The sequence below is a fragment of the Periplaneta americana genome, chromosome 6 (assembly GCF_040183065.1).
Source record: "Periplaneta americana isolate PAMFEO1 chromosome 6, P.americana_PAMFEO1_priV1, whole genome shotgun sequence".
NCBI lineage: Eukaryota > Metazoa > Arthropoda > Insecta > Blattodea > Blattidae > Periplaneta > Periplaneta americana.
Genome location: NC_091122.1, coordinates 170097439 through 170109473, shown reverse-complemented (window position 1 = coordinate 170109473; position 12035 = coordinate 170097439). Strand labels below are relative to the sequence as shown.

The 12035-nt window shown below is 33.5% G+C and overlaps 1 protein-coding gene across 10 annotated transcripts in view; it reads left to right on the top strand.

The window, feature by feature from the left end:
- unc79 (UNC-79 domain-containing protein) overlaps positions 1 to 12035 on the top strand; it is a 216646-nt gene that overhangs the window by 71284 nt on the left and 133327 nt on the right. For 6 of the 10 annotated variants that reach the window (XM_069829515.1, XM_069829517.1, XM_069829519.1 and 3 more), the window contains one exon: positions 9642 to 9755. The exons of 2 other annotated variants lie outside the window; for them this stretch is intronic. In XM_069829515.1, the coding sequence (XP_069685616.1) occupies positions 9642 to 9755 (114 nt within the window). The remainder of the gene's footprint in view (positions 1 to 9641; positions 9756 to 12035) is intronic. 2 more of the 10 variants (XM_069829516.1, XM_069829520.1) reach the window with 1 other exon arrangement.

Genomic DNA, 12035 nt, shown 5'->3' with positions numbered 1-12035 from the left:
TTTTGTTTGTTGAAGTCTAAGTATGTAGATTTGAAAATGAATACTTTAAAATTTTATAACCTTAACTTTAATTGTTTTGGTTCTCAAATTTATAATCTTTCTGTGAGTTTTCTGTCTTCATATATATATATATATATATGTCGAACATGGAAAGGCCACTAAGGGAAAGAACCAAAGGAGAGAGATTCGATCTGGTACTGTGGATTGAGACTTGGCATAGCTCAGTAGTTAGAGCACCAAGTGCGTAGGACTGGAGACCCCGGCTTCGATACTTGATGCTGGAGCTAATTTTTCTCCATTAATAACAAAATAACCACTTTACCTAAGAGGCAGACATTTATTTTTATTGATTTGGAAAGAAAAGAAAAAAGGAAGGTCGTCACTGAGAAACTATCTGTAATAGTAACATGCTAGGATGAATTCTTTCTAAAATAGGTAATATATTTTTAACATGATATATTTACCGAAATAGAGAAAGAGTTAGTAAATATCGACAGACAGTACATTATACAAAAATGAATAACATAACATCATTTTTATCTGCTCTTTCTTGTCTTTTAGTCATAAAATGCTGTTCATTCAAAGAATGATACATTGCTACTTCGGTAAGTCGTGATGGATTACATAATTTAATTCTGAATTCTTCTAGTTTGGTACTCTTCTTCATGTTCTTACTGTTCTCTTCTTTCTTCCTCTCCTGGTGCATATATTTTTCCTTCTTTGAGAGCTGAAATCTATCAATTTTCTTGTGTTATTTCTATCCTTTACACGAACTTAAAATTCTCTTGAACTACTTTGCACTGTACTTTGTACATTGTTGTTTTCCAAACATTTGTATTCTCTTCAGTTTCTATTAACTTTACAGTTCAGCCACAGTTTTGACTCAACATTACGTTTTTCATAAATTAAAATCACAAAAGCAGGTATGAAATATTATTGGTAATCCATTTTGAATCTTGCGTACACTACTTTTAACACTTGAATATAAGTAATTGATTAACTAGCGGACTTACTCGTGTTAATTATGTAAGTTTGTGTGGCTCACAGCTGTTTCAGTGCTTCATCACACCATCCTCAGAGCCTACTAGATCCCGGCGTCATCTCGAACTTCTCTGCCTGTTATACACATACACAACACATCTAACCACCCAATACAACACAAACATGCTGCATTCAGGACAATGGTACACAGATTACTCAACATACCCATGAGCCAACAACACTACAATGAAGAAGTGAACACAATCAAATACATAGCACAAGGAAACGGTTACAATTCAAACATAATAGACAACATCATAAGAAAGACAAAACAAAAACTTAACAAACACAAAAACACACAAAACACAACACGAACACAAGAAATACATCACACTAACATATGAAAACAAAAGCACACATAAGATCGCATCTTCATTCAGAAAGCAGAAATACAACATAGCATACAGAACAGAAAACACACTACAATGACATCTCAGCACACAAAAAACACAAACAAATAAATACGACCACACAGGTGTATACAAACTCACATGTAATAGTTGCGACAAGTTCTACATTGGACAGACAGGCAGATCATTCCAAACATGGTACAAAGAACACATTAAAGCAATAACCAGAGGACACAATACATCTACATATGCCGATCACATAACCAATGCTAACCATACATACAATAACATAAATGCGGACATGGAAATCCTACACATACAACCCAAAAACCAAAAACTCAACACACTAGAACAATACGAAATATACAGACACACCCCGATCAAATTTTCCACACACAGATCAATTTCAGTACACACACACTATTTGACTCCACTTTTCAACACCTTTCAACAGTCAAACGCACCCACATAACAGGTAGAGAAGTTCGAGATGACGCCGGGATCTAGTAGGCTCTGAGGATGGTGTGATGAAGCACCGAAACAACTGTAAGCCGCACAAATTTACATAATTAACACGAGTAAGTCCGCTAGTTAATCAATTACTTATATTCAAGTGTTAAAAGTAGTGTTGTTGTTGTTGTTTTCTAATGCCAGGCGTTTGACAATAAAGTCATTTGACCTCTTGCACTCCAATATTTTTCAAAGATATTATCATGACCAGCCAATGAAGCACAGATTTTGAGGTGTTCCGAATCCATTTCTTGGTTTGAGTTGCACAATGGGCAGTTAGGGGACTGATATATTCCAATTCTATGCAGGTGTTTAGCCAAACAACCATGGCCTGTTGTCAATCTAAATGCAGCTACAGACGATTTTCGTGGTAAATCGGGAATTAACTGTGGATTTTGATGCAGAGAGTTCCATTTTTTCCCTTGGGATTGTGTTATCAAATTTTGTTTGTTGAAGTCTAAGTATGTAGATTTAATAAATCTCTTCACAGAGTAATACGTAGATTTAGTAACAGGTCTGTAAGTAGCAGTGCTGCCCTTCTTTGCTAAAGCATCCGCATTCTCATTTCCCGGGATTCCACAATGGGATGGTATCCATTGGAATACAATTCTTTTATTGAGTGATATTAATTGAGAGAGTATTTTAGTTATTTCTGCTGTTTGAGATGAAGGTGTGTGTTTAGAGACGATTGATAGAATACCTGCTTTGGAGTCTGACAATATAACTGCATTCCTAAATTTATTAAAGTAGTGTACACAAGATTCAAAATGGATAAATAAAAGAAATAGATTTTAAACCAAAAGAGTGTCCAGTTTATTAGATATAAATATTTTAGTGTCTGTTTCCTTCCTCAACTGAACTGCAAAGAGTTAATATAAAATTGCTTACCTTTATGCAATCTTCGCTCTTCATTAAATATGAATACATTAAAATGTTATAACCTTAACTTTAATTGTTTTGGTTCTGTTCTCAAATTTATCATCTTTCTGTGAGTTTTCTGTCTTTATCTTCCTTTGCGAAATATAAAATCTTCCAGACAGGATACCGAACTGTAAGGATTGGGTGATTGAGAATGTCTGGCAGAAACTCAATCAAAGCAGAATGTAAGTGATTCTGGTGCTGATGTTACACATAATGGTACATAGTATGTGAGATAGACTTCATGGTTGTTAAGCGTACACATTTCTCTTTGTAGGGCATATATTTTATATTCTTTTTCTTCTTATATTACATACTCGTTCACAAAAAATTAATGATGAGAAACCCTTTGAGGAAATAATGTAAGTTTCTCTCTTCCATTAGTATCCATTCAGATTGACTATGAAGAAAAATTTAACTATTTTCAGACAAAATCTTCAGTCACCTTTTATACCGCTGGTGTCTCTGCCAGAAAAAAGTGTGACAGTGTGATGCAATTAAGTTTGGTAATAAATAGTATAATTTATTTCTTCTGACTATTCTCCAAACTGTGTATGTACATGACAAATGGTAAGGAGATGAATGTACAAGAATTTCAACGCTTTCTGAAGGTGAGTGGTTAACTTCATGTACTGTCTGTCACTATCCTTGGCAAACTCTTGACAAAAGAAAAATCCCATTCTTCACTCAATAAGCAGTTGCAGCAAGAGCTATTTGGTAATGGTGAAGCTATAACGTGTTTCTATTTTTTTGCACATGGTTTATTTAGCATGGCAATGTTTTTGAGATTCAATATAATTTTATAAAGTTCAGTACCGAAATGTGGTTGTAAAAAGTTTCCTTTTTCTTTGTTATCGAAACAAATATTATACAGGCTTAGTATACAGGAGATGTGGGATTCGAGCTTCATAATAGCTGTCTTTTCTTGTTTTTTATTGGATATGTTCATTCCTTCAGAAAAAAGTTTTTGGAATAGCTCGCAGAAATAGCTCATGATCGGTTTATTATAAATTCATCAATATAAGAAAGTGAATACATCGTTAAGGGGGAGATACAAAATTGGCCTGCAAAAATTTGGTGAAATTAAATTTTTTTTTTTTTTTTTTTTTTTTTTTTTTTTTTTTTTTTTTTTTTTTTTTTTATCTACTATAAAAGGTAAATGAGCAAACCTTTTCATGCTTACATTACACTTTATAAAACATTATTTAGAATATTAAAATAGCTAATAACGTGTAAAAATAATATCATATTTGTATATTTTTTTTACAACCGTAAAACATTTACCCTACATAATAAAATATACAATTAATTAAATGTTTTAGTACAACAACAACATAGCATAGTCTAGGATCTTATAACCATTCCTTCAAGAAATATTATTTTTCTTAATTGTTACCCTCAATATTAAATTTTCTAAACATTTTTATTAAGAAAAAAATATTTCCTGAAGGAATAGGTAAAAGATCCTAGATTGTGTAGTTGATATAGGTCTTTAGAATATTTCTGTAAAAGTATCCTGCAGATATTTAATTAATTGTATATTTTATTATGTAAATGCTTTGTGGTTGTAAAAAAATTATGCAAATTTGATATTATTTTTACAGGTAATTAGTAGCTATTTTAATATTCTGAATAGTGTTTTATAAAATGTAATGTATCTATATTAAGCTTGAATAGTTTCATTTAGCTTCTGTAGTAGCTGAAATATAAAAAAATTAATTTCACTAAAGTTTTGCAGGCCAATGGTATACCTCCCCTTTAAATAAGAAAATGCTTTAACAATAATTATAATACAAAAAAGTCTGACGTACCTTGTAGTAACTTTTCTGCATTCATTTTTTTATCCTATTTAAAGTTTTAATTAAGAAAATACTGTATTTATTGATATTTTTAATTTAAAATATTTAGTGCTTATAATTCTTTTATCTTAGTATTATAGAAGGAATATATACACATATTAAGCAGCTTGTAGGCTACATCTTTCAAATAGTGACATTGAATTTATATGGATTGTAAATGCAAAATATGTCACACATCTGAATTCGTGTAGATATGTGTTAACCATATTTATTTCCCTTCGCCAATCCTTTTATCCTAGAAAGATGTGGAGCATTCTTTGAAGTTTTAGTATTTAGCATTATTTCTTATTCCTATGTTGTAGCAATACAGTATCAAAGCTCTTGAACAGAAGTTTTGGCTAGTCACAGAAAATACGCACTTGCGAAATAGATAATTGAAAAAAATAGGGTATAGTTTTTATGTTTTTCAGATGCCTTTTAAAATATAGTAGGTATTTTATTTATGTCACCATATTCGAATGTTTTAGTGCTTTTCCTTGAGAAGTTCGAACATAAATTTTAAATATTTCGAATACCTTTATTTACTTTCTAAATAATCAGAATTAAAATCTACACATTCTCACTGGCATATTTGTGAGTAGTCGGTGAGCTTGATAAGTTCTTTTCCCTAATGTTTAGGAGTAAGAAGTTCTCTCTTTCATTTCTTGTAACTCCTCACTAAAATAACTGGGGTTCATTCTCTGGTACTGGTAGGTCCTGTGATTTTTGTCATATCAATTGTCACAGTACAGTACTCTGGTTTGCCCTACGATTCTTATTAGGCCTATATATTGATGTATTATTATAAAATCACCGACTGTTAAGAGTAGCTATGGTTTAAGAGGCTGGTAGGCGTATAGTAAAGAATCATTATGGTACTTTATCATATCTTGTATTGTTTTTAACAAAATAAACCAAATGCATTAGAAAACATTACTCTTGCTTTGAAATATGTTGCAACTTTATATTTGCAGAATTCTTATCATAGTAATAATTGAACATTTTTTAATAATATATAAATGGAAACATGTTTATGAGTGTATGGATTGCTGTGTTTTATAGTGATGTAGTTTGCATATGGTGGCAGTCTTTATTAATTTTGTAATTTTAAACACAAGATTTGATACTGTATAAATTGTTTATTATACTGTAATCCTGAAATTCATATTAATAATACTGTCTCTAACTTTAACCATCAGTATTTCAAACATATAACCTATCTGTTCTTTGTATGTACATGTATGTTTTTCCTTCGTCTGCATATTATCTTCTTAGTACTTTGCTCTGCGTATATACAATTATTAAAAATAATATTAATATTAATACTTACTTACTGGCTTTTAAGGAACCCAGAGGTTCATTGCCGCCCTCACATAAGCCCGCCATTGGTCCCTATCCTCTGCAAGATTAATCCAGTCTCTATCAACATATCCCACCTCCCTCAAGTCCATTTTAATATTATCTTCCCATCTACCTCTCGGCCTCCCCAAAGATCTTTTCCCCTCTGGCCTCCCAACTAACACTCTATATGCATTTCTGGATTTGCTCATACGTACTACATGCCCTGCCCATTTCAAACGTCTGGATTTAATGTTCCTAATTATGTCAGGTGAAGAATACAATGCATGCAGTTCTGTGTTTAACTTCCTCCATTCTCCTGTAACTTCATCCCTCTTAGCCCCAAATATTTTCCTAAGCACCTTATTCTCAAACACTCTTAACCTATGTTCCTCTCTCAAAGTGAGAGCCCAAGTTTCACAACCATAAAGAACAACCGGTAATATAACTGTTTTATAAATTCTAACTTTCAAATTTTTTGACAGCAGACTGGATGATAGAAGCTTCTCAACTGAATAATAACAGGCATTTCCCATATTTATTCTGTGTTTAATTTCCTCCCGACTGTCATTTATATTTGTTGCTCCCAGGTATTTGAATTTTTCCACCTCTTCAAAGGATAAATTTCCAATTGTTATGTTTCCATTTCGTACAATATTCTGGTCACGAGACATAATCATATACTTTGTCTTTTCGGGATTTACTTCCAAACCTATCTCTTTACTTGCTTCAAGTAAAATTCCCGTGTTTTCCCTAATCGTTTGTGGGCAGAAATAACATACACAGAGCAAAGTAGCAAGGTTCTTTATTTACCTTGAACCTTGGATGATTGAATGTTATTTTAGATTATGTTTATAAATGTTACAGAGCACTAATTTCTATATTTAATAGTCTGGTAGATATGTTGTTCTGTTCGTTTCCTATTGTTTACTTATACATTAGATGGATTAACATGGTTAAAGAGACTGGCACTTGAAGCTACACGCAGTTATCTTGTACCAACTACTCTAATTTTGTATATACAGTATTAAAATCTGTTAGCATACATTAAATTTTGCAAGAGAATTACATTTAATAAGTGATAGTATTAAATATTTACTAATAGTTTACTAATGATTTGTCTGTTGTCAAAGAATGCTGGTCATTGATGCAGGCGTGCTTTTATAATAGAAATAATTAAAATTCTATTTATTTACTTCATTAAGCTTACATGTTGTAAAATAAATATTGTTTGATATAGCCACCTGAAGTGTACTTCATCCAGTTAATTAGTGTGGATATTTTGTCATATTATAACACAGTGGAGCAGCACTTAACATCATTAATTGGTACCACAAAATTACGGCAGTCATTGAAAAAGCAATAATTTAAGTCCATGTTATCATAATATTTCGTTCCGAAAATAAAATGTAACTATATACAGAGTAGGCACAAAGTTCCATTACCCCCTATAAATACAGTGAAACCAGGGGCGTATTTTGAGGGCTACCGGCGGTAGCCCAAGGAAATTACAAAAGAAAAAGTTTATAATATAACATAATGTAATAATTTTGTATTATTAGTTTTACCATAGTAATTAAAATTAAAGTAATTGTTAAATATATTTTGTGTAATAATAGGGTCAGCGGTAGCCCAAACCCCTTTAACCAGTATACGCCACTGAGTGAAACCTGTTCAAGACGGAAGTGACATGGTCCTAATTTATTTTCCGTTGTGGACAGGTTTCCGTATTATTCAGGTGTGACATTAAAATGGAATATTTTTTCATTCATATACCGGTACATGAAAAACAAAATGGCATGCCGCAAATTGCAAGAAGTACAAAAAATTCCGTTTAACATTAATCACATTAAATCAGCTTTCTGTCGCTTATTACGTTGGTGAATCATTTTGATTAAAATCTCATTTTCTGTATAAATATTATCGCAACTCACTCATTACTCATTAAACATTACTAAAGTTTACTAATCTCATTCTATTTAATATCTAACACTATACTCTAATACTGTACTGCATATCATTGCACATTATTAATTAATTGGACTAAGAGCCATCTATTAGAAGCCTTCAATTCTGGTTTATTTAATTTCTTTCCCAGTTCAATAGCTTCCTTTGCAGAATAGATCCAGAAATTGGCATGTTCTTTGAAAGGTCATGAAGAACTCACTCTCACAACAGTTCATTTATTTCCACATAAACAGTTGCTTTCTGGTTCCTTTTGTGTCACCAATATTGGCCGCAAGCCACTCACTCATTATGATCTTTAATTTTTAAAGTGTCACACCTGAGTTTTCCACAACTGAACTTCAACATTAATTGTTTCTAATTTTCCTTTATCTCGATAACTTTTACTTCATCACTTAATGTTAATGCCACATTTTATGCAACTTTTTTTTACTTGGAAATCACTACACTTGCGCTCTGTTTAGCTATATACGCCAGTATACGGGTGTGAAGCATTGAAAATCTTTGAAGGGACTCGTGTGCCTAGTCAACAGGGTAATAAAATTTATGACCGACAGGCCAACACACCCTCGTACCCTCTAGAATTTTTCAAAGAAAACTTGTTTTTATCTTAGTGACCTACATATTTCGTATATTCCTTGAAATTACTCGCTGTTTCAAAATATAGTTACAAAATATAGTGTGTCCAAAATATTGTTTCCGTTTTGAACAGTAACAGACAGTTTCCGTTTCCGCGTTGGACAGTTTCCGTTTTATTCAGGAAAAATTACACATAATACATACAAATTTTGCCGGGACCAATAAATTGTTCCGAAATAGACAGGATTCCGGATTATTCAGGTTCCGATTTGAACAGATTTCACTGTATCTCAAATATACACACTATTTATGTCATTCCAATCATGATTTAGATCTTTACACTAAATGTATGTCCTAAGTGTCTAAAGGGTCAATATGTCCTCCATCATTCTCCTCACACAAAATAATGCGTCACCAGGTTCGGTGTGACATTCACCTCAGCATTGTTAGTGTAATCTGTTGGAAAGCGCGTCGCATGGCGTCCTTCAATTGATCAGTGGTGTCATACTGTTCCTGTGCAACAATGTTCTTGATGAAACGCCACAGAGCATTGTCACAGCTTGTGAGATCAGGGCTGTGTGGTGACTAGTTGAGAGGAGCTTACCATGAGTGATCCACGACCAATCCAGCGTTGTGCGAATCATATAGTAGAAAAGTTGATATAGCTCCACTGTGTGTAGATCTGTACATTAAGTGCAAAAAATCATGATTATCTGTAAAATAAAAATTACTCAGGAGGGTACTTTTGTCTGTTAAATATTGATTCTTAGCAATTTAAGAATAAATTCTTCTTTATATAGGAAAATTGTAAATGAAAATTTACAACAGCATCAATGGAGATTTTTCATGTACCAGTGACTTACTTTTTCAACTCACTCTATACCAGTACAGTTTTCTTTTCACTGTATGCAACATAAGATTTTACGAACGAGTATAAAGCGTATCTGTTGCGAATAACGGTTGTGTAACTGCGTGTGGCTTTTAATGTTAGTTACCCATAATATAGAAGAGCACTTCGCACTGATCACAATCACCATCACTGCCCTGTACACTACCCAGATGAGTTGTGTGTATGTTGTTCGTGTGATTGATTGGTTCGCAGAAAAGGAGAAAGTGTACAATCGTCAGTACTCTGCACCAATCCTCAAGAGGAAAAGCTCGCGGTTTGGACTTGGTCAGTTCCTAGGCTCAATCCCCCCCAATAACAGTGTGCCAGGTAGCGTGTAGTTGGTAGATGTAGTAAACAAGCGTGACTTGGCGTCGTGCGTGCTGTTCTACGGTAATGTTCGCAATGTCGTCCGTCCCACCTCTTATTCATGTGCTATGTTTGTTGCATGAATTTCGTAGCCTGTTAACTTTACTTAATGCATACTACATTGTTCCTTTATATTACAAATTCTTGCCTGCTACATTTAGGATATTGTTTGGTTTTGAGAAGGACTTTTTTTAATCAGTCTGTACAATCAGGGCCATATTTAGATGGTAGCAAACTGGACACTTACCTGGTTTAAGGGAGCAGCAAATTTCTGGTAACACGTACAAAAATTTGGGTGAAATGGAGTGTATCTTTGGTATACAGTATAAATTTTATAGTAATCTAAATTAGTGTTCTGGATCCTGAAGAAACCTATTTTTAAATTCATGTAAATTTAAGGGGGTTAGTGTGCCAGTGAAGTAAGTAATGTTTTCAGAATAAATTCTGTTTCAATAAGGAACAAATACACTATAGCAAAACCAGGTTTGTATTTGGTGTAGAGTCGGCCTCGGTAGCATAGTTGATATAGCGCTGGCCGTCTATGCTCGAGGTTGCGAGTTCGATCCCTGCCCAGTCGATGGCATTTGTGTTTAAATGCGACAGGCTCATGTCAGTAGATTTACTGGCATGTAAAAGAACTCCTGCGTGACAAAATTCCGACACACCAGCGATGCTGATATAACCTCTGCAGTTGCGAGCCTCATTAAATAAACCATAATTTTTAATTTAATTGGTGTAGAAACAAGAACAATTAAGCAGCAACAATAAAATCTATCTAAAAAAAACACTACAAGAGCCTATACGTGAATATTGTTAATAATGCTAAATTCTTGGCAATAAATCAATTAACTCTCTTATTCTCCAATATTTCTCACACACATTGGGTTTAGAGCAAGGATGCAGAACTGGGGAAGAGAGGGGTAGAAGCATGGGGAAAGACTTTTTTCCCCCCCGTCCACAATCCTCCGGCCTTCAGTGACATATCTGTGACGTTTTGCAAGTACACTGAATCATATCTCTCCTCTTACCATGTCCATTGATGCGAGGGTTGAAAGGAAGGGTTGAGTTAACATGTTCTGGCTTGTAATGTCTGCCACAATTGTAGCACAGTTTTGCATCCCTGGTTTAGAGGAAGGGGCTGGGCATTGCCGAAGATCATTCTGATCCATTTCTTCCTGAAGACTGCATAATAGACAATATGATGAAGAAATAATTCCTATTCTCTTCAGGTGTTTTGACAAACAGTTACGTCCTGTGAGTGATCGAAATAATGCAACTACACTTTGCCTTAGATACTCAGGAATTATATTTCGTTCTACAGTACATTGAGACACTCTAATCTTTTATTAAGTATTCCATGAAGGCGTTTGGGGGGGGCATGGAGGTAAATCTCCATGCTTTCTTGACCTCGGCACTAGAATGAGGTGGTGTGGTCAGAATAGAAGGTGTGTAAATATAAATGTCATCAACATTTAGAGATATTGTATTACTTCTGTCACAAAGGACAAGTCAGTTGAAGGCATATGCGTGACATACTTTAAATATTTTTATGTCTCCCTATTAATGGAATTTGTAACCGAAAAGACGGAAGTTTTTCTGGCTATATTATAACACAAATACCTAGGACACCTACCTTTTTTCTCCTGTTGTAAAAATATCCCACTTTTTGCTGTAGTTACTAATATTTTGTCTAAAATTAGTAACTGGCAATAATGTTCAAATATATCGTAAATTAGGTATAATTGTACGAAAATCATACTCTATCCTTATTATTTTTATTTTTGGTAATTTAATCTTTATCACATGTCACGGGTTTCATAGTTGCTCATACTTCCTTACTGGCTTTTAAGGAAGCCGGAGGTTCATTGCCACCCTCACATAAGCCCGCCATTGGTCCCTATCCTGAGCAAAATTAATCCATGGCATGGCGATCATAGTTGCTCAGATACTTGAATTAACTTGTGAGAAATAGAAGAGCAGAATATTTGAAAGTGTTGGGAATTCCAAATATACTTAAATATTTTCATTATATTGGGTAGTAATTCTACTCAAATATGCATTACATTCAGTGAATCTATATATTGTCCAAGTATAGAATGAGCAAAAATCACAAATTCCAGATATAACTTAAATTTTGAACAATAAAGCTGCATTAAGTAAAGAAAATGTGTAAGGATTACTCAAATGTGTTTTATTGTAGTTACCACAAAATTTAAAAAAAAAAAAAAAAAACTTCCTTTT